This window comes from Entelurus aequoreus, linkage group LG04 (assembly GCF_033978785.1).
Source record: "Entelurus aequoreus isolate RoL-2023_Sb linkage group LG04, RoL_Eaeq_v1.1, whole genome shotgun sequence".
Taxonomy (NCBI): Eukaryota; Metazoa; Chordata; class Actinopteri; order Syngnathiformes; family Syngnathidae; genus Entelurus; species Entelurus aequoreus.
Genome location: NC_084734.1, coordinates 23,554,708 through 23,579,560, shown reverse-complemented (window position 1 = coordinate 23,579,560; position 24,853 = coordinate 23,554,708). Strand labels below are relative to the sequence as shown.

Sequence of the window (24,853 nt, the reverse complement as noted above, 5' to 3'; positions counted from 1 at the left end):
TCGCAATATTATGCAAAACCAACTTTTCTTACCTTCTGGTACCTGCTGATGTGTATTTGTGATCTACATAAGTCCTGGAAGTGTGCGTGCGTCCGCCATTGTAGTCTATAGCGACGCCGCAATCAAAAGATTAATCTTTTTCTCTACCTTCTTATGGGACATTCATCTTCCGCTGTTGCCATTTCTAATATAAAGTAGCGTAAAGTTCTTACTTATATCTGTCAGTAGACTAGCTATCAAAGCGCTAAAAACTGTAGTGCATTTACATAATTCACTCACGGAACTTTAGTTATTAGAGGGTTCCTTCTTCATCTTTCATGTAGCGTCAGATGTCCAACTCGGTGTCGCGTAGCCATACCCGAGGACGGTTTTTCACGGGACACATTTCCGGCGCTTTTGTTGCATTATTGAGCCACAGATGAGAAGATGCTGCTCTGTTATTGATTTACCGTATTTTTCGGATTATAAGTCTCAGTTTTTTTCATAGTTTGGCTGGGGGTGCGACATATACTCCGGAGCGACTTATGTGTGAAATTATTAACACATTACCGTAAAATATCAAATAATATTATTTATCTCATTCACGTAAGAGACGAAGCAAATGTCAGCAATTGTCACACACACATCAACCAATAAGAATTCAGCGGGGGCGGGTCAAGGCATAAGTGCATTGTGCGTCATGGCAGAAGTGCATTGTGGGTCATGGGATGCTAACTGTTGCTACATCCGTAGCTATTAAAATGGATTATTTCAACATTGGCGGTAACTTATAAAAACTGAGAAGGGCTGAACTAAAATGGCACCGAAAAGGAAATCATATACTGCAGATTACAAGCCGGATGTAGTGAAATATGCAGCAGAGAACGGCGATCGGGCAGCAGAAAGAAAGGAAACGGCGCATACCAGAGGCGACACCGGGAGGAAGATTTCATCGGATTTAGCGATCGGAAGTGACAGATTGTTTGGTGAAAGTATAGCATGTTCTATATGTTATAGTTATTTGAATGACTCTTGCCATGATGTGTTGCGTTAACATACCAGGCACGTTCTCAGTTGGTTATTTGTGCGTCATATGGCGTACACTTATTCAGCATGTTGTTCACTATTCTTTATTTATTTTAAATTGCCTTTCAAATGTCTATTCTTGGTGTTGGATTTTATCAAATAAATTTCCCCCAAAAATGTGATTTATACTCCAGTGTGACGTATATATGTTTTTTTTCCTTCTTTATTGTGCATTTTCGGCCGGTGCGACATATACTCCGGAGCGATTTATAATCCGAAAAATACAGAAAGTAAAGTCTGAATGTCATTTAAACAGTTACCTCCATCTTTTGACACTTCTTCAACTCCCGTCCTTGCACGCTACACCGCTAAAACAAAGATGACGGGGAGAAGACGCTGTCGAAGGTGAGCCACATAGGTAAGACCGCCTACAAAATGGCGCTTCCTGAAGAGACGCTCAGAACGCTACTTGAAAATGGTCTGTAAAACAATCTATGCAACACTTTCACCAAAGAACCACCATCACATGTAAAGTGGACCACAAGATAGTGTTTTACATTTAGAAAGAAATCATAATATGACCCCGTTAATGCGCCTTATAATCCGGTGCCCCTTTAGTATGAAAATAGACCTGAATAGATCCGCTCAGTAGCAGTGCTTCTTTAATACAGTGCGTCCTATGGTCCGGAAAATACGGTATACATTGTGAAATGAGTTATTTACGCCAAAATATTTTGTAAATGTTTATTTACATATCTTAATTGTTTCCATACGGTGTTTGTAACGTGGCAGTAAAATAGCTGATCAAACAAAACAGAAGTCATTGTCATGGATGCACTAGCTGCGGAAGCTAGCTCTCCAACCAGCTAAACAGACTCAATAACTCCATGGTGACGTTTTGGTGAATTCACTGAAGAATTTGTGAAACTGGTGTCAAGCGATGCGTCGTGTGAGACGACAAAGGTTATGGTGATTTCAAATGCAGACGAACAAGGAGGAAGCGTGCAGTAAAAAAAAGTATTTAATGATTTTAACAAACAAACGAAAAGCGAGAGCAACAGGGAAGTGCGCTGACTGGACCGACTATGAAAAAAAAAAAAAAAAATGCTGGAACACAGCAAAAACACCTACAAGGAATGTGTGTGCGTACTTGAGCTCAGCATCGAAACAGTCACCAGTGAATAATGTCCCGACACCCAAATGGTGTCGCAAGCTCAAAGTATATAATTACAAACAGAAAACAGGTGAGGGGGAAAAGTGCTCAAAGGCAGGCGTAAAGCTGCTGCAGGAAAGGGGAAAAGAGGAAGTGGAAAAAACACAAAATAAGAGCGCAAGACAGGAACTTCAAACTACACCCACAAAATTACCAAGAAACTCAAAAGAAGGAACGGCATGGTGTGACAAGCCGTGAAAACTGGAACTATACAACAATAATGCCATTGTAAATCAGTAGGACTAATACAGATGTGTTAGCATACTAGCTAATACTAACGACGCTAACTTCAAATATTCATGAAAACACTCTTACAGACATCACACAGGGGACGGTTTAATTAGCAAACAATGTTTTAGTTCAACGGTGAAAGAAAAGTTGCTTGAAGTGAAAAATGAATAATCCTTTCGAGCAAGAACGCATATTTTCGGTTTAAGGCATCAAAACAGGAAGTACATACCTAAGTAATTAAGAATTGTTTTAGTTTAATTGTAAAACTTACATATGTTGCTTGGAGTAATGAATGAAGAATCCATGCTGGAGGGTTAGAAGATGGAAAAAGCACTTGTACTTCCTGTTTAAAGCTCTAAATAGAAAGGCACTGCAGCTCTGCAGCACCCGCAGTGAGCAAACTTGTCCAAATGGTGGCGCCATAGCACAAGCAATAACACACCATTTCAGTAGTCTGCTTGAGTTTAATGCAAACTATTGAACACAAAACATTGTGGGCATTAATGGGAAAAAAAATCCATAAATTAGCTGCTCCATTTTATGAGCAGCAGGGTTCAAAATCTAAGAAAAAAGTAGCAGCTTCGGAATTCACGGTACATTTCTGTGAAAACTAATTGATTAATTTGCATTATCTCTGAATGTCCTGAACTCCTGTTTCCACATCAGTATTGTATTGAGCGGAAAAAGAGGAGGCCTGTGTGGGTGTAGCTCGACACCCCATAGATAGATGACGCCATGATGTTGTTTTCAAAAAGGAATCAGGAGCTAACGGGATGCCATGCACACATCACACAGAAATTAGACAGCGCCTTAAGAGCTTATTGCTAAGGGGAGGCAGAGGGTGGGAGTGGGTGGCGGGTCGGTGTTTCGGATAAAGAAAAAAAAGACGGAAAGCTGGGGGAAATGAAGAAAGTAGTGAAGAAGGGAGTTAGACATGTTCTAAAACAGGAAATAATCCAAAAAGTCACAAGCATGTTTTTTTTTTACAATCCTCTTATGAACAAAGCGAGCTATCATAAAGTTCAAGACCTTTTCTAAGAGTCATGCTTGTACACACTTCCAACCTCTATTCATTGGATTGAAGAACAATTTGACATTTTTCCATGTGATATGATCTATTTAGCATTTGTTCCTGTCTTAATCTGACCCAGTGTCGTTTTATTCGCCATGGTGCATGCGCATGAGAGGAAAACTAAGGAGTCAAAAACATTAAAAGTACAAACTAGCTTCCTCCTGTTTCCTCTTTTGTTTTGTTTTTTAAATGTCACAAACAAGACAAGTGCTTTGATGTCGCTAGATTCAATGTTACCATACCATACCAACTTTATTTATAAAGCCCTTTAAAAACAACCAATGTTGGCGTTAACGCACTTTTTGTTTCTTTTTACGAATTTGAAATCAGAAAGGACGTGCATTTCCGGAAGTCCGCGCGTCCCCGGGAGGCAGATTTTTATTTTTATCTTTTTTAAAGACTCTGCCTTCTCCTGGTTAAAACTCTGGTTTGCTTGTTTTTTATTTTTTTTAATCGATTATCACTTTCCGCCGGTGTTTTGTTTTGTTTATATTTGTCGGTGTTGTGCCAAAATGTGTAAAATCAAAAACTGATTTCCTTCGCGGGGGCACACACTGCTCGCTAAACATGCATTGCTTGGCTTCGTCTGTCCACAGCAGATTACTCGGTGTAAGACAAACACTTTATCTACGTGGTTATTGTAACGCTACGTCTTTGACATTATTTAAGCCTTTATTGTGTCCGGAAAATGACAGTTTGCCTTTTCTGTGGTATTAAAGATATTTAAAGGACTGTTGTTAGTCCGATGTTGATGTGATAAAACCTCATTCTTGTTTGGAAGATACATATAATTGTAACTGTTATTTCTTCGTGCACATAATGAATATGTATAAAATATTTGGATGCATTCATTTTTGCAAAATTTTTATTAAATGTAATATTGCCTGACAAAAAGTTGATTCAACATAATATTTTGATATTTACACATCGCATATTAACACACACATATTTTACTAGAATACCCTTATGGGCATTACATATATCCAAATCAATTACCAACTGTACTGTTTACTTGTTTGAAATACCCTTCAAATCAAATTTTGGCAGCATCAAAGTGGTCGTTTGGGTAGATATTTTCTCTAAAAATAGTATTATTTAACAAGTAAACAGTACAGTAAGTACTTGATTTTGATATATGCAATGCCCATAAGGGTATTCTAGTAAAATATGAAGACATGAAATGTGTCAGTGGTCCTCTTCAGCCAGAGAACTTTGATTTTAGGGCGGCAGCAGTAAAGTTCAGATCCATGAAGCAAAGAAGAAAGTGAATGAATGTTTATAACTGAATAAATTTAGATATGCATAACAATTTGTTTTCTTTTGTATAATTTTTTTAAAGAATCATATAACGTTTATGAAAACCTTTTTCCAAAACAATATAGAATGTGAGATATAACGGGATAAGGCATACATTTATCATTTATTTTCAAAACGGTTACAAAAAAGTGGGACCCCCGAAAAATGTAGTGTGGGACCCCATTTTGAAAATTCCTAGCGCCAACACTGAGATTTGTTAATAGCCACCTTTTTTTTTTAAAAAAACAGTCTCTGAAAGGGTCTCAATACTCACCAAATATAGCAACACACTCACTAAGTTGGCAACACTAATCTGTGCTGCTTTGTCTTCTTATTCTCTGGCGGGCCAGGTGAAAAAAAGTGTGTTACGATAGTGCCATCTACTGTACGGAGTTGACAGTCCAAATACAATGGGTTTACTAGCAAGGGCGAACAGCTAGCGCCAAATATATTTGTGGCGGCCCAGATTTATTTGCGACAGGAAACACTGTTGTACAGTTTGTTGTTAAATGATAAATGATAATAAATGGGTTATACTTGTATAGCGCTTTTCTACCTTCAAGGTACTCAAAGCGCTTTGACAGTATTTCCACATTCACCCATTCACACACACATTCACACACTGATGGTGGGAGCTGCCATGCAAGGCGCTAACCAGCAGCCATCAGGAGCAAGGGTGAAGTGTCTTGCCCAAGGACACAACGGACGTGACTAGGATGGTAGAAGGTGGGGATTGAACCCCAGTAACCAGCAACCTTCCGATTGCTGGCACGGCCACTCTACCAACTTCGCCACGCCGTCCCCCGCCGTTGTTCAAGCATAACTACATTTTCTGTAAAAAGGCATATGTCAAACAAAACACCAACGGCGCCGTGGCGAAGTTGGTAGAGTGGCCGTGCCAGCAATCGGAGGGTTGATGGTTACTGGGGTTCAATCCCCACCTTCTACCATCCTAGTCACGTCCGTTGTGTCCTTGAGCAAGACACTTCACCATCGCTCCTGATGGGTGCTGGTTAGCGCCTTGCATGGCAGCTCCCGCCATCAGTGTGTGAATGTGTGTGTGACTGGGTGAATGTGGAAATACTGTCAAAGCGCTTTGAGTACCTTGAAGGTAGAAAAGCGCTATACAAGTATAACCCATTTATTTTATTTATTTAACATATGTTTATTTACAGAATTGTCAGGGATTTAATCGATTGCAACTGGAATGTTTTATATGTCTTAAAAGATGGTCTCATCCACAGAACAATTTTTGCCCAAGCTCACCTTCTCAGTGTTACAGTATAAATATTTGGGGTTTTGGCGCTAGCTGCTAGACTTGATCTGACCAATCTAAGTCTAAGACGAGGGCCCCGTTTACACTTCACACCAAATCTGATTTTTTTTACCCTGAAGTGACACAAGTCGGATTTTTTTTGCCAGTCTAAACGCTCCAAAGTGTTTCAAATCTGATCATTTGGCATCGGATTCAGGACTACCTCCTGATGTGGCCTGAATCTGATGCCAATATTTTCGCATCTGATTGGAATCTGATCTTTTCAAATGTGACTTCAGTCTAAATGCAATGCAACTTGAATATGATTTTTTCGTCAGGTTTGGAGCTATGTCACTCGTGTGCGCCAGAAAGATGCAGTCTCCAGCGGAAATGGATACTTCATCAAAACATCAAGTTTCGGTTTCTATTTACAAAACCTAAAACCAGTGAAGTTGGCAAGTTGTGTAATTAGTTAAAAAATTAAAAAAAGATTAAAATGATTTACAAATCCTTTTCAACGAAGTTTCAATTGAACGGACTGCAAAAACAAGATATTTAATGTTTGAACTGAGAAACCTAATTTTGTTTTGCAAATAATCATTAACTTAGAATTTAATGGCAGCAACATATTGCAAAAAAGTTTGCACAAGGGCATTTTTACCACTGTGGTACATGGCCTTTCCTTTTCACAACACTCAGTAAATGTTTGGAGCTTTTCAGGTGGAATTATTTCCCATTCTTGCTTGATGTACAGCTTAAGTTGTTCAACAGTCCGTTGTGGTATTTTAGGCTTCATAATGCGCCACACATTTTCAATGGGAGACAGGTCTGGACTACAGGCAGGCCAGCCTAGTAGCCGCACTCTTTTACCATGAAGCCACGCTGTTGTGACATGTGGCTTGGCATTGTCTTGCTGAAATATACAATAGTAAGTAAACAAATATTAAATACATAAATAATATTTATCTAAAAAAAAAAAAGGGTTCAAGATGTTCATCATAATTTTTGTTCTGTGTACTTTGTGAACACTTGTAGTTTGAATAGTCTCTTAAATTTAATCATATTGGTGCTTTGTTTGATTTATTTGCCTAATCCATTCCATAATTTAATTCCACATACAAACTAGCGAGCAGTAAAGATGATATGAAGTGATATTTGGTCTAGAACATGTTTTGCTTTATTCATTATTGACGTGTTTCTTGCTACTTTATGTTGTATATTTTTTACATGATATTTCCAGTTCATTTTATCATCTATTGTTACACCCAAAAATGTGTTTTCTTTTACCCTTTTAATGTCTACTCTGTCTATTTGTAATTGTGTATAACTTTCTCTTCTACTGTTACCGATTAGCATTATTTTAGTTTACTGAGATTCAAAGATAGTCGGTTTTTGTCAAACCGTCTTTTTAATTTGTTCATTTCTTCTGTTATTATTTGTATTAGCTTTTGTGTGTTCTGTCCTGAACAAAACCCAGTTGTATTATCTGCAAATAATACTAACTTTAAGTCCTTTGTAACTTTACAAATATCGTTTATATAGAGAATGAACAATTTTGGTCCAAGTATTGATCCCTGAGGTACGCCACAAAATATTTTCAGCTCTGTAGAAGTGTGTTCGTTAGGGGTGTAACGGTACGTGTATTTGTATCGAACCGTTTCGGTACGGGGGTTTCGCTTCGGTGCGGAGGTGTACCGAATGAGTTTCTACACGGACATATTAAGTAGCGTACTGCACGTTGTGTAATTAATACTCAAAATGCCGGACATTTGAAGCATTTCAGAAATTTCCGCCCGGACAGCTCCGCAAAAGAGGACATGTCCGGTGAAAAGAGGACGTATGGTCAGTCTATCGTAGCCCGTTAGCTGCTAGCATGCTAGCAAAAGAGGTCATGTCCGGTGTTAGCAGCGACCGGGCTAGGATAGACTGACCATACGTCCTCTTTTCACCGGACATGTCCTCTTTTGCGGGGCTGTCCGGGCGGAGTTTCTTAAATGCCTAAAATGTCCGGCATTTTGAGTTATGGTTGCATGTATTAACAATGTACATTCAGGGTTAAGAAGGGGTTAAAAACAAAACAAATTGTGCGTGCAGCAGCATTCGTGAGGGAGGGGCAGAGACAGAGAGAGCAAGAGCGAGAGAGTTATGATAAACGTGCATGTGTCACCAGGCTCTGCTTTTTATCCATATATTTATCAGATTACATTTTTTATTATCTATAGTAGGGGTGTCAAAAGTGTGCCCCGGAGGCCATTTACGGCCCACAGCTAATGTTTTAAAGGCCCACGGCACATTCTAAAAATACTATTAAAATAAACAAAAACATAACAAAAGTGAAATAAAAAAGCTTAAAGGTGAAATGTAATTTAGAAAAAGTTGCAATATTGACTAATAAATCAAAGCTGTTTTTTTTCTTTCAAACTGTCATTGCTCAAAACATAATATTGACTTAAAATCAATGTTATTATGAATTATTGACCTATCCAAGGTTCCGATTACTTTACATCAAATATTCCACTAAGAAAAATATTTTTGGTGGAAGATTTTGCAAATTTGGTAAATAAATAACCAAAAAATGTATATTTTGTTGTTTTCTTACTGTACCGATAATAACCCGAACCGTGACCTCTAAACCGAGGTATGTACCGAACTGAAATGTTTGTGTACCGTAACACCCCTAGTGTTCGCCTATCTTCACATATTGCTTCCTGTTGGTTAAGTAGCTTCTAACCCAGTTCAAGAACAACCCTCTGATTCCATACCTTTCTAATTTGTTTATTATAGGCCTACTGAAACCCACTACTACCGACCACGCAGTCTGATAGTTTATATATCAATGATTAACTCTTAACATTGCAACACATGCCAATACGGCCGGGTTAACTTATAAAGTGCAATTTTAAATTTCCCGCTAAACTTCCGGTTGAAAATGTCTATGTATGATGACGTTTGCGCGTGACGTCAATGGTTGAAGCGGAAGTATTTGGACACATTGTATCCCAATACAAACAGCTCTGTTTTCATTGCAAAATTCCACAGTATTCTGGTCATCTGTGTTGGTGAATCTTTTGCAATTTGTTTAATGAACAATGGAGACTGCAAAGAAGAAAGCTGTAGGTGGGAGCGGTGTATTAGCGACTGGCTGCAGCAACACAACCAGGAGGACTTTGAGTTGGATAGCAGACACGCTATCCGACGCAAGCCGCCGACCGCATCGATGATCGGGTGAAGTCCTTCGTCGCGCCGTCGATCGCTGGAACGCAGGTGAGCACGGGTGTTGATGAGCAGATGAGGGCTGGCGTAAGTGGATAGCTAATGTTTTTAGCATAGCTCTGTCGAGGTCCCGTAGCTAAGTTAGCTTCAATGGCGTCGTTAGCAACAGCAATGCTAGGCTTCGCCAGGTTGGACAGCATTAACCGTGTGGTTACAGGTCCAGTGTTTGGTAGTATTGTCCGTAGCTAAAGTGCTTCGCCGATGTATTGTCGTGGCGATAAAAGTCACTGTGAATGTCCATTTCGCGTTCTCGACTCTCATTTTCAAGAGTATATAGTATCCGAGGTGGTTTAAAATGCAAATCCGTGATCCACAATAGAAAAAGGAGAAAGTGTGGAATCCAATGAGCCCTTGTACCTAAGTTACGGTCAGAGCGAAAAAAGATAGGTCCTGCTCTGCACTCTAGTTCTTCACTCTCACGTCCTCATCCACAAATCTTTCATCCTCGCTCAAATTAATGGGGTAATCGTCGCTTTCTCGGTCCGAATCGCTCTCGCTGCAGGTGTAAACAATGGGGAAATGTGAGGAGCCCTTCAACCTGCGACGTCACGCTACTTCCGGTACAGGCAAGGCTTTTTTTATCAGCGACCAAAAGTTGCGAACTTTATCGTCGATGTTCTCTACTAAATCCTTTCAGCAAAAATATGGCAATATCGCGAAATGATCAAGTATGACACATAGAATGGATCCTCGTTTAAGTAGGAACATTTCATTTCAGTAGGCCTTTAAGATGCTGTGTTTAATTGTGTCAAATATTTTTGTTAAATCCATAAACACTGCAGCAGCACATTTTTGCAATCTATTGCATTGGTAATTGTTTCCGTTATTTCGATTAATGCCATTGACGTTGAGATGTTGGCTCTGTATCTGTATTGGTTGTGAGTGTTTTGTTTTTATTTATGAATTTGTCTAATCTGTTGTTAAACAGTTTTTCAATAATTTTAGAAAATTGTGGAAGCTGGGGTCAACTCCAGCTAAAGCAGGAGTTCTACAGTTGTGGTCGCTAGTTTGAGCGAAATAACAGCTCATTCCAGGATCGCAAGCATACAAAAACTCAGCCAAATGGCAAATAGTTTGAGTGAAAAACTGACTAAACCCGTATAAATTGTATTTTAACTGTGATAACTAATCAGCAGAGTATTGTAGTTTAGGTATTGCTCACCCGATGTTGGAGTTAGGTACGGACCAGATCATTAAATCATGTCTTGATATGCTCCTGATAACCATACTTGCCAACCCTCCCGTTTTTAGCGGGAGAATCCCGGTATTCAGCGCCTCTCCCGACAACCTCCCGGCAGAGATTTTCTCCCGACAAACTCCCGGTATTCAGCCGGAGCTGGAGGCCACGCCCCCTCCAGCTCAATGCGGACCTGAGACTGAGTGGGGACAGCCTGGAGAAGTTAAACAGGACAATACTGCCATCTAATGGATAGCCACCGGAACACTGAAATTTAAGTATTTTATTATTTTTTTTCTATGTAAATAAAATAAATATATATATATATATATATATATATATATATATATATATATATATATATATATATATATATATATATATATATATATATATATATATATATATATATATAAAATACTCGAGTTGGTGAATTCTAGCTGTAAATAACCACGCCCCCCCCCCACACACACCCTACCACCCACCTCCCGATATTGGAGGTCTCAAGGTTGGCAAGTATGCTGATAACCAACGTCCTTGTATTTGTTTTTGGTCTTTGTTAGAATTACACATTTTGAGGAAAGAGAATAGCCCTGTTATGCAAATTACAAATGGGCACTACAGAATACACTGGCCTTCAGGATGATGTATGAAAACACTTTAAAAAAATAAAGTAATGCTGATGTTTATTTCCTAAAAATAACACAATAGTATTATAAGAAAAATAATATGAATGTATTTCTAAAGGTAATGGAGCTTAAATAGTTTGGTCAAAATGTTGCATATGCTTTGCTTTACAGACAATCTTCAAGCCCCTTTTTGAGTATTTCTTCAAAAATAGTCATTGTTTTTACATGCAAATGACCTCCTGACCTCCTCCACGCCTCTTTCCCTACAACTGTGTCTCTGAATCATCAGCCATGTTTACAGTTTTCGCTGTACGCTTACGTACTGAAAAAAAAAAAGAGTATTTCTATTTTTTTACCGTTTTATTATTTATTTAATTAATTTGAAAACAAATGCAACAGCAGCATTGAGAATTAACGAAAATGAGCATAAAGAAGTAGAACTTATAATAGCTGCCCCCTATCAATACAACATCATATACAGTTCCAGTGCCTTTCAGCTGTCTGGTGCAGCCGTTTTATCAATTTGAGGACATCAAAACACAAAAATAACTTAACAAAGTTGATCTACGACTCTGCAGTATCATCTTTTTGCAACATTAATAATTTAACATTCTTCTTAAATAAAAAAATAGACTTAGAAGTTTTGATTTTACATTCAAGACTGACTATTTCGATTGAGACACATCTTTCCTTTACAGCTGACCGAAATCTGGGTTTTGTAAATACAAGTTACATTTATACGTTACTATTTATTAGAAATGGCAACAGCTGAGGATGCTAGCATCCAGCCGTACATCAACGAGCCAGAGTCTGACCCGCAACGAGAGGAAAGCAAAGAAGAAACTTCAGAGCAAGGTTAGTTTTTTAGCCTTTCAAGCCATGAAGCTATCACATATGCTACGTGTTATTGTAATGTCTCTCCGATTTGAAACAACAATATACATCCAGGCAAGAATATAGCCTTACCTGTAGCCTGTATATCGCAAGCTGCAATGCTACATGGCTAACATGTCGATCAAGTTATCTGGTAATACAAAACCCAAAACTAGTGAAGTTGGCACGTTGTGTAAATGGTAAATAAAAACAGAATACAATGATCTGCAAATCCTTTTCAACCGATATTCAATTGAATAGACTGCAAAGACACGATACTTAACGTTCGAACTGGAAAAGTTTGTTATTTTTTGCAAATATTAGCGCATTTGGAATTTGATGCCTGCAACATGTTTCAAAAAAGCTGGCACAAGTGGCAAAAAAGACTGAAAAAGTTGAGGAATGCTCATCAAACACTTATTTGGAACGTCCCACGGGTGAACAGGCTAATTGGGAACAGGTGGGTGCCATGATTGGGTATAAAAGCAGCTTCCGTGAAATGCTCAGTCATTCACAAACAAGGATGGGGCGAGGGTCACCACTTTGTCAACAAATGCCTGAGTAAATTGTTTAAGAACAACATTTCTCAACCAGCTATTGCAAGGAATTTAGGGATTTCACCATCTACGGTCCGTAATATCATCAACAGGTTCAGAGAATCTGGAGAAATCACTGCACATAAGCGGCAAGCCTGAAAAACAACATTGAATGCCTGTGACCTTCGATCCCTCAGGTGGTACTGCATCAAAAACCGACATCAGTGTGTAAAGGATATCACCACATGGGCTCAGGACCACTTCAGAAAACCACTGTCAGTAACTGCAGTCCGTCGCTACATCTGTAAGTGCAAGTTAAAACTCTACTATGTAAAGCGAAAGCCATTTATCAACAACACCCAGAAATGCCCCGGCTCAGCTGAGCCTGAGCTCATTATCCTACTTGCTAATATTATTAGTCAGAAGGATGCTGTATGCTAACGTATCATCCCAAATTGTCAATAATATTCGGTTATTGGACCTACCGCTTCATTGTATCCACTGTTGCCACAAATTGTAAAAAATTGTCTCTGCGATTAAATGTAGTTTGGGGGTGATAATAAATACTTCTGTGTATTACCTCGGACCGAGGCTCTGTGACCAACTGCATGTATCGCTGGGCCCTGAGTCCGAGAAGGTACGTTGTCTTGAAACACAAAAAGTTACAAGAAGTACTTTTTTTTTAAAACAAGGTTAGAGGTTGGTGTAGTGACCTGTGTCTGTTAAAACAACCAATAACATAACATTTTAGCTTATTGTTATGACTGTGGACACGTTTTTGTTTGGACGACTTAAAATAGAAATGGTGGCCAGCCGGAATTCATTCACCATGTATGGAGATACTTGAGGACAAGGAATATCTGCTGACGTAACAAGTTGGCGTACGTAAAAAAAACTCAATAACTTTAAATAAAACTTACAATTTTACTATCAAAAATGGAGAATAGAGTAAGAACTATAGTCCCCCTTGACCTACATCGTCCATGATTAGCGATGCGCAAGTGGGATTTCTTCTCCGCTGCTTTGCCATAATTGAGAAGCAGATTATACGTTAGTCGCCACTCGCCAGTTGAAGTGGAGCTTGGACTCGGGCTGCCTCTGTCCCAGATGTGGGCAAGATTTTTCAGGATTTCAAAGTGGGGAAGGTTCAAAGCCTTGGCTGTAGGGAGCATTCCAAAAAAAGCCACAAGAAAGAAGCCGTGAAGTGGAGGGGAAAGCACTCACTGTTAACTTACCCCAGTCTGCAAAGAATGAGGTGGCAGGAGAGTGTGAGTGTAAAGTGAAAATAAACACCGTCTTCCTGTGGGTTAACATGATGAAAGATGCCGAGCATCTTGAATTTCGCAGCTGTATTTAAGCTAAACTCATTTACGGTAGCCCAAATCATCAATAATGCAGAATCTGGGGATTTTACTTCCACTAAAATTGTACTTGTTTTGTAGCTGAGAACATCCGTTCAGTTGTGGTTTCCTTGGGGTGGAGTTTGGTCGCAAAATACAAAACCTTTCTAGCTGCCTTCAGCTTATTCTTACTAACTTTTCTCGTTATATAAAACCAAGTATATATATATATATATATATATATATATATATATATATATATATATATATATATATATATATATATATATATATATACACACGTCTTGGGCATGACGTTAAAGTGCATCCGGCAGTGGAGGCTACTCTAAGGGGTCTTGGGGCACTAGGAGGTTAACCCCTTTACTACTGTTACCCCAGGTGGCCCTAGGCAAAGGCCTAGTACCTGACTGCCCCCTAGCCAGGGATACAGGGAAGACCTCAACGGCGGAGCAGGCAGAAAATGGTATATGTAAGAACCACCACAACGGCTGCGATGGCGGAAGAAGGCACCCCCACATCCATGTGGGCCCGGTTATGGGGAAATAACCCAAGACCTCAACGGTGGAACAGGCGGAGGATGATTGCTAACCCTATGGAGGGTCCCAACGGCTGGGATGGCGGATGAAGGCTGCAGCAGAAAAGGGTCCCCAGTCGTCTTGGACTCCATGCCACTGGACCCGGACCCGGATCTGTTAAGAATTGTGTGGTGACTGTCTGTGCACCAGTCTCCCCACGTTAAACAAAGTCACGCACAGGCATCCTCCATAAAGGGATACCCCCCTACCAGGAGGATCGTCATTCTCGTTCGAGTAACCGCAGATGATGATGATGATATATATATATATGAACATCCGTTCAGTTGTGGTTTCCTTGGGGTGGAGTTTGGTCGCAAAATACAAAACCTTTCTAGCTGCCTTCAGCTTATTCTTACTAACTTTTCTCGGTACATAATACCAAGTATATATATATATATATATATATATATATATATATATATATATATATATATATATATATATATATATATATATATATATATATATATATATATATATATATATATATACACGTCTTGGGCATGACGTTAAAGTGCATCCGGCAGTGGAGGCTACTCTAAGGGGTCTTGGGGCACTAGGAGGTTAACCCCTTTACTACTGTTACCCCAGGTGGCCCTAGGCAAAGGCCTAGTACCTGACTGCCCCCTAGCCAAGGATACAGGGAAGACCTCAACGGCGGAGCAGGCAGAAGACGGTAGATGTAAGAACCACCACAACGGCTGCGATGGCGGAAGAAGGCACCCCCACATCCATGTGGGCCCAGTTATGGGGAAATAACCCATATATATATATATATATATATATATATATATATATATATATATATATATATATATATATACACACGCACATATATATATATATATATATATATATATATATATATATATATATATATATATATATATATATATATATATATATATATATATATATATATATATATATAGATATATATATATATATATAGATATAGATATATATATATATATATATATATATATATATAGATATAGATATATATATATATATGTGCGTGTGTATATATATATATATATATATATATATATGTATATATATATATATATATATATATATATATATATATATATATATATATATATATATATATATATATATATATATATATATATATATATATATATATGTAGAGGTGAGGATTAGTGATTTAGAAGCAGCTAAAACACTACAGAGAGACGTTAGCTGCTAGCGAAATATGACCTAGCTATGATGTAAAGCATCACTTTGCATAACAGCGCTTCAGTGTTCACAGCTCTATTGTGCCTTTATTGTTAGGTTTAAAGCAAAAATACATCTGTTCTACATCTTCTGTCTTCACATTGTTCTGCTTGCAAGTGCTGTGAGTGCGTGTGTCGACGAACACGCCTCGCGGCTTGTATGCCAGCATTGTCACCGCGTCAATGAAAAAAAGTACCAGTTTTTTTTAAAATGCGGCTTAGTATCGTTTTTAATGTATTAGTACCGGTATACCGAACAACCCTAATGTGCATGTACATATGTATGTGTTTTTATTTGCTATGATGCTAATTTAAGTTAGACAGTCACTTACCCAGTTAAGTCATCCAACAATAAAAATACTACTTTTCAATGAATGAAACACAAACGTAATTCAATTGTGAATCAGGAGCAACCACAGGTCTTTGTGAAGACACGTTAGTGGCTACAAATATCAAGAAAAAGTCTCACATGTGCGAGTCCCTCCATATGTGTTCCAGCTGATACCGGCCCACCCTGGTTGGTCTATGCAGGTCGAATTAGCTTAAGCTTTTGCCTCTCTGTTGTTTTTTTTCACACCGACTCAGCAGTCTTGCTCTATACGGGGAGAGTCTGAAAGCTCAGCGTCCACACGGAATGCCAGCTCATCGACTATTATGATGACGGCCTCCGCTATTGCTCGCAAGCACACTGTCCCAAAGTTGCTCCTCTCTTGTGTTGCTGAAATCTGATGATGTGGGTGCACATAGTAGTACGGTGGCTTGAATAAGGGTTACAGCGCTCGGGAAGAGAAGGTGGCCTTTTTACCTCCGCCAGGAGTTTAAGTAATCGTTGTCAGTGAGTTAGCAAAATAACTCACAGTTATAGGCGGATTTTTATTAAACTTTTGGGAAATGTCCAAAAAAGTTATTACATTTTAGGGCTGATCAGGTTTATTTCTACTACGTTACCTTATGCCAGACCTGGGCACAATACGGCCCGTCAAGATTTTCAATCCGGCCAGCCGGACATTCTACATAATTTTTTTTAGACCTTTAACATCAAAACTGTCACCGCCATTACGATGTGCAGTGCTGTTTTTAAATGACCGTAAGTCTTGAACTACAGAAAATATTTCAATGATTGAAATCTGCGCTTTTGGGTGTTACACGAGTTATTACGGTAAGCTACGTCACAGCAGCTCAGACGAGGAACAAAATCAGAGTGGACAGGGTTTGTTTTCAGAGCAGCCAGCCCAAAACACCTGTTTCCGAAACAGATTTGTACGTGATAATATATCATATTGTAGGTGTTTATTACCCTTTGCATTCATATTTTGCTGTTTGTCACATTTTTGTTGTGTTTTGCTTGATTGTAAAAGATACACAACTATCGAGAAGATGGTCTGAGTAGTAAAAGAGTAGCGACGTTCATATGTTGTTAATATTCAGTGTTTTATTGTTCATAGTTAATATTGTAAATCCCACTGTTTTTATTTTCATGTACATTTTGGGTGTCCCATTCAGTAAAAAAAAAAACTCTAAAATTACATTCCGTTTTTTTAAGGTGGTCTGTCATAACTTTTTTAGAATTCTATTGGATATTGTGACTTTTGGTATTAGTGTTCCTGAAAAAAAGGGACCCAAACACACATACTGTACAGCAGATTTTTACAGCTAAATGTGTACATATAATTTATACACACATACACTTTGGCCCCCAAACACATTTGTTTCTGGGGGGTATAGCTCGGTTGGTAGAGTGGCCGTGCCAGCAACTTGAGGGTTCCAGCTTTGATCCCCCCTCTGCCATCATAGTCACTGCCGTTGTGTCCTTGGGCAAGACACTTTACCCACCTGCTCTCAGTGCCACACTGGTTTAAAAATGTAACTTAGATATTGGGTTTCACAATGTAAAGCGCTTAGAGTCACTAGAGAAAAGCGCTATATACATATAATTCACTTCACTTCTCTCAATGTGGCCCCCCTGTCAAAATATTTGCCCAGCTCTGCCTTATACTTACAATTTGAGTTTCAACTCCTGTTTGTGTACATATAGTGTATATATAGCTCAAAAAGTTGCAAGCTGATCTAACAGTCTGAAACAGAATACATAAAGAGTCATTTTAGAACTGATCTGGAGCATTTCTACTACGATATATTACTTGGCTTCAACTTCTGTGTGTGTATCCATACATCCCCGCCTCCACTCACAGAGACAAAGACACTGGATGACTGGCAAGAGTGTTCACTCTGTTCCTTTCATTTAGCTATACATATAACTTAAAAAGTTACGGGCACATATTGATGAAACTTTCAGAAAATGGGATAAGGAACGATTGATTACATTTTGGGGGTGATCCGATCACCTTCTGGATTTAGTTAAATTGTTACTATTGGAGGTAGGGCATGGCGGAGGTCTACAATCTCCGAGTGCTTTTCTAGTTAAATGTTAGAACTGCGATGTGTCCCTAGAGCCTCTTTATGAGCATCAAATATGAACAAATCCATTGAATTCTTCCCAGAGAAAAAACTGTGTGACCAGACATTAGCTAGAAACTAGCCCACCAATTCATGAACTACAGCTTTGAGAGAAAAAAGAGAGAAATGTTTAATTACACATCTTAAAATGCCAACTTTGTCCATCAGGTACAGGCAGGGGCGCTCTAAGTTTGATCTTTCTTTTTTTCCAGCAAATAGGCTAACCTATCATGGTGTTGCTATTAAAATGTGACTGTCATGTAAGCAAAGCGGCTCACAAACGTTTGTGTCTTCCTGTCACACTGCTTAATGTTACGTTGTTGTACATCACAGGTGTCAAACTCAAGGCCCGGGACATCATTGTATCTGGCCCGCACACACCTGGAAATGATATGTGTCAATAAAGTACTTAATATTTTCTCACTAAATGTAATTGATATTTTTCATTTTGACAGAAAAAATATATGTACTGCTTGAAATTGCATACCTTTTAAACTTTAATAGTATCCAATATTGCAACACATTTTACAGTATATTATCTTACTTTCCAAACATGTTTTTGTCTAAATAAAAATACTTCACTTTACAGCAAACTACCCATCAGATTAATAAAAATGACAATACTTTTTACGTTCTTCTTTACAGCATAATACTGTAAATTGAAAAAAACTACTACTGTTTTTTGTGTTGAAATTCTGTTGACTGAGCTGCCAGTTGTTGACTGTAAAATCTACGGTTGTTGTTTTTAACGGTGTATTACTGTAAATGGAAATAATAATAATAATAATAATACCTGGGATTTATATAGCGCTTTTCTAAGTACCCAAAGTCGCTTTACATGTAGAACCCATCATTCATTCACACCTGGTGGTAAGCTACTTTCATAGCCACAGCTGCCCTGGGGTAGACTGACGGAAGCGTGGCTGCAATTTGCGCCAACGGCCCCTCCGACCACCACCTATCATTCATCATTCAATTCACCAGTGTGAGTGGCACCGGGGGCAAGGGTGAAGTGTCCCGCCCAAGGACACAACGGCAGCGATTTTTTGGATGGTAAGAGGCGGGGAGCGAACCTGCAACCCTCAGGTTTCTGGCACGGTTGCTCTACCCACTACGCCATGCCGCGTAGTGGCAAAGAAAGACGGTACATTTGTTTTTATGGTAGAAAAACTGGCAGCTAAGTTGCCAGAATAAAAAAAATACTTGTACTGTTTTTCCATTAACAATATAATGTTATAAAAACCAATGTAAATTGAACACAACAATTCTGGTATTCCAAACATTTCTAATTGTTAGAAATCCCACTGTTTATATTAAGCATGCTTCACTGATGAGAGTATTTGGTGAGCGCCGTTTTGTCCTACTAATTTTGGCGGTACTTGAACTCACCGTAGTAGGTTTACATGTACAACTTTCTCCGACGCTCCCACAGAAAGACGTGTTTTATGCCACTCCTTCATTGTCTCATTTTGTCCACCAAACATTTTATACCGTGCATGCACAAAGGTGAGCTTTGTTGATGTTATTGACTTGTGTGGCATGCAAATCAGGCATATTTGGTCAGTGCATGACTGCAAGCTAATCCATGCTAACATGTTATTTAGGCTAGCTGTATGTACATATTGTATCATTGTGCCTCGTTGGTAGGTATATTTGAGTTCATTAAATTTACATCACTTATGTACTCTCTGTATTTAATTTATATGTGCATGTCTCATGACTAGGGTTGCAAAATACCGGGAATATTCAAAATTGGAAACTTTCCATGGGAATTAACAGAAATATATGGGAATTAACGGGAATTAACGGTAAATTAATGGGAATAAACATTGACAACATGCTAGATCTTGCAGCATGATTATTAGCTAAAACAACCTGATTTAATGCAAATTCAGTAGAATTTCAACCCCTGACTGTGCATTCCTCCATCACACGTGCAGTGCATTCTTCCATCACATGCACAGATAATTCCCAGCATTCTACACACTACAGCAGGGCTATTGAGGCCACACTAGTATTGGAGCCCAAGGACTTCATCCAGTCACTGAAGTTTTGATGATATTACTCGGGTAAATATATTTGATCTATGGTATTTAAGTTTAATAGAGGTGTAATTGCTTGTTACTGTATGACTGTACACTACTACAGCAGACGTCCACTCAAGCTAGCTAGCTGTTCCTGTACTTGTTAAATGATTTTGGGGCCAATATCTCTAGATAGCTAGGTTTATGTACCACCACAGTCTCATAATGAACCGAAAATATTTCTCCGTTAGCCGTGCTGCTAATTTTCTCTATGTTAAATCCCATTCATTTATGCTAACAACGTTAGCGATCCGAATTTACCTTTTTTGTGATCTGTAAAGTTCAACTAGCAAATACCAAATCAAAATGTGTAGTTTCCTCTACCTTCTGTTCTGCTAGCCATTCTGTTGTTATACAGCAATGTAGGTTATAGTTTGATTTAGCATGCTGATTGAGTGTTCATTTATTCATCTAGCCTATTTCTATTCATTTGTCAATCAGTAAAATATTTTTAAAGACTACTCCAATTGTTTAGCTGACTATTTATATATGTGTGTGGTATTGCATTAGATTTTTACAAGAATAAATAAATACAAACAGAATAATGTCACGTACACCATCTGATGCGTGGAAACATTTTACCCCAACCAATGTAGGCGGAAAGGCTGTGTACATTTGCAAATACTGTGCAAAGAGCTACGTCAAAAATGCCACCAAGATGCAGCAGCATATAGACAAGTGCCCAATAATATATAATTATTCTAATTCCCCATTAATTCCCATATATTCCCATTAATTCCCATGGACGGTGTCCAACTTTGAATAATCAAAAATGGTCAATATTTCCAAACTTCCCGAGTTTAAATTTCGTGGTAAATTTCCGGAAATTTACCAGAAACTTTCCACTCCTTTGCAACCCTACTCATGACACATTATCTGCATGTAATATTGGCTGCATTTCTTATAGTTGTTTGTGTGTCATGTTGTTCCAGACCACAGCAATCGTTACCCAGCTTGCAAAGATTGTAATAAATCCATTACAAGAAGACAGCCTGCCGTTTCCTTTAACTTGGACCCACACATATATATCCTTTGTCCATTCTAAGACAGTAATTTCCAGGAGTTATCTCACGTTTGTTTTACTAATGGTCTCCTATTTTGCAAAAATGTGTAGAATAAATATCACATTTAAAAAATTTTGTCAACGAAGATTTGCGTCAGCCTGCGACACAAAGTAATTTTGATAGTAGGCTAATATAGCTAATATAGACCCTTACATCATGTGTTGTCTTCATTATAACACTTTTATAAGACTTTTAAAGTCATTTTGATAGTAGGCTAATATAACTAATATAGACACTTACATCATGTCTTGTCTTCATTATAACACTTATATACTATTGTTTACAAATTGCATACCCTTTAACAACAACGAAAGTCCTGTGCAACAGATTTAAGCCCACAAAGAAAATGGAGGACTTACTTTGAGCTTGTCGAAGCGTTCGATGAGCGAGGACACCTGGTGCTCGCGGTGCCGCCCGACCAGCTTGCAGAGGGCACAGATGAGCTGGTCATCCACCAAGCAGTACATGTTGACCTTCTCGTTCTCATGCTCCGGGCAGGTCAGGCCGCGGAGGTGCGTGTCGGGCACGGGCTCCACCAGGCGGTGACTGGTGAAGGGCTTCTTGTTGGGGTGCGTGGCTCGCAGGCAGCGGTCGCAGTACGACACCTCGCACGTGACACACGTCTTGATGGCCTCGCGAGGCGGATCCTGCTCGCAGAACTGGCAGATGATGCGCGGATCCATTTTCGCCACAAACACCGGGCTGTGGTTGGCGTTGGTGTGGTTTGCGTGGTTGGTGTGATTGGCATGCGGGTGGGCGTGGCTGGAAGTGGCCGGACTGCTCCGGGCGCTGCTTCCGCTTGTGCCACCGCCACCGCCCCCGCCAATTGTGCCACTAATGGTGGCGGTGAATGGCCGCTGCAGACGCCGGCTCTCAGTGGGCGAATTGGGGCCGCTAAGGGAGGCCTTTTGAAAGCGGTCAATAATGTTCTGCAGCGTCACATTGCGCTTGAGGCCCTCCAGCCCGCGGTGATTCAGCGCGATGACGTAGCGACAGGTGGGGCACTGAAAGGCTGACACGGACTGGAGCGGCTTGCTGGATGAGCAGTGGGACACCAGGATGCGGTGGGCACAGTTGAAGCACAGGCTGTGGGCGCACGGCAAGAGCAGAGGGTCTTCAAACAACTCCAGGCAGATTGGGCAGGTCAGCTCTGACTCCAATGTTTCCATCTTCAGTTGAAGCCACCTAAAGGCAACATCAAATCCCACAGAAGCTGGCCGGTTACCTGCGTTAAAAACAGGAAAAAACATTCGCTCAAACATTTATAGTTGCTGATCAGACAAAACCAGTCAGACGATGCAAACTTTTGCTTGTGATAAAAAATGCATTTCTATGTCTATGATTACTGTGCTTGCAAATACATGTGGACAACTGGTAAATTTGTATTTTTCACTGCTTCTGGCACCATATGCCCTCATTCTCTCTTCTTCTTCCTGGCTATTTAACTGTAGTTTTATGCGGTCGTTAGCACAGCGCCTTGCTTTGCTGGGATTAACAGAGCCGCTTTAGTGGCGAGCTACCTCTGAGCCAGCAAAGCAGGAGCGACCACGGCTGCAACTTTTAACTGAGAGCCTTAATATGCAGGGTTGGATGAATGGAAAACAGGACAAGGGAAACAGGATGGAGAAAAGGGAAGCAGGATAACCTTTAATTGACAACAGGAAGGATAATCATTTATCACCTTTTTACGTCTGTACCCCCCCTTGCCTCAATTTATTTTCTGACATTTTTCATATTCAATGCGTATTTACAGTATTTTTCACTACTGTGCTTTTTATGCTATAACAGGTAAAATTTTCTGGGGGAAAACATTCAAAGTATAACAGTCTAGATCAGTGGTCTCAGACACGCGGCCCGAGAGACGTTATTTTGCGGCCCGCACCTTAATATGAAAATTTAAAGTTAGTGCGGCCCGCAAGTTTTATATGAATGGCACTTCACAGCGTCATACTTGCCAACCCTCCCGATTTTTCCGGGAAACTCCCGAATTTCAGGGCAACCATTCTCTCGAATGTCTTCACCCAAACAACAATATTAAGGGCGTACCGTGATGTCACTGCCTTTAGCGCCCTCTACAACCTGTACAAACAGCGTGCCAGCCCAGTCACATGTTGTATTTGGCTTCTGTACACACACTTAAGTGACTGCAAGACATACTTGATCAACAGCCACACAGGTCACACTGAGGGTTGCCGTATAAAAAACTTTAACACTGTTACAAATATGCGCCACACTGTGAACCCACACCAAACAAGAATGACAAACACATTTCGTGAGAACATCTGCACTGTAAGACAACATAAACACAACAGAACAAATACCCAGGATCCCATGCAGCCCTAACTCTTCCGGGCTGCAATATACACCCCCGCTACCACCAAACCCCGCCCCCCCAACCCTGCGCCCCCACATATCAACCCCCCTCCGTGCGTCGGTTGAGGTGGGCGGGGTTGGGGGGGCGGGGTTTGGTGGTAGCGGGGGTGTATATTGCAGCCCGGAAGAGTTAGGGCTGCAAGGTGTTCTGGGTATTTGTTCTGTTGTGTTTATGTTGTCTTACGGTGCGGATGTTCTCCCGAAATGTGTTTGTCATTTTTGTTTGGTGTGGGTTCACAGTGTGGCGCGTATTTGTAACAGTGATAAAGTTGTTTATACACACATCCTCAGTGTGACCTGTATGGCTGTTGATCAAGTATGTCTTGCATCCACTTACGTGTGTCTGCAGAAGCCTCATACAACATGTGACTGGGCCGGCACGCTGTTTGTATGGTGAAAAAGCAGACGCGACGACAGGTTGTAGAGGACGTTAAAGGCAGTGCTATCACGGCACGCCCTTAATATTATTGTCCGGGTGAAAATCGGGACAAATTCGGGGGAATGGTTGCCCCGGGAGATTGTCAGGAGGGGCACTGAAATTCGGGAGTCTCCCGGAAAAATTGGGAGGGTTGGCAAGTATGTTGCTAGGGCGAAATAGCCATTCAAAGAAGGTGAATTCATTAAAAAGTGCATGTTAGATTTTTTTTAAGAAATCTTTTCTTGCGGCCCAGCCTCACCCAGTTTCTGCATCCAGTGGCCCCCAGGTAAATTGAGTTTGAGACCCCTGGTCTAGATTATTATACATATGTGGGCACCATAATCAGTACTTTAATAGGTGCCAACCAAATTCTGTCGGTAATCAGAATCAGAAGTACTTTATTAATCCCTGATGGGAAATTCAAAGTACTGATTCACATACAATCGAACCGTACTCATATACCTGGGTTGCATGTGATGTCACGTTCGATAGCAGACTCTGTACCGCCTCAACCAATTGGCAGGCAAACAGGTGTATTCAGAGGAGACTGCTTCAAGACAATGTTGCAATTTTTCATGCCAACAATACATTTTCAAGCCAGCTAGATGCTGGCTTGAACATGGCATATGCATGTTACTGATTAGCATTAGCCATTGTACATGGCGATTCCAACACCTCCAAATTTGGCAATCAAAACTACAACATTGCAATAAAACAGCT

At 39.8% G+C, this 24,853-nt stretch overlaps 1 protein-coding gene across 2 annotated transcripts in view; it reads right to left on the bottom strand.

The window, feature by feature from the left end:
- Window positions 1-24,853, bottom strand: part of mid2 (midline 2) — a 236,414-nt gene that overhangs the window by 149,756 nt on the left and 61,805 nt on the right. For both annotated transcript variants that reach the window (XM_062044400.1, XM_062044401.1), the window contains exon 2: window positions 21,702-22,567. In XM_062044400.1, the coding sequence (XP_061900384.1) occupies window positions 21,702-22,511 (810 nt within the window). In that variant the 5' untranslated portion in view covers window positions 22,512-22,567. The remainder of the gene's footprint in view (window positions 1-21,701; window positions 22,568-24,853) is intronic.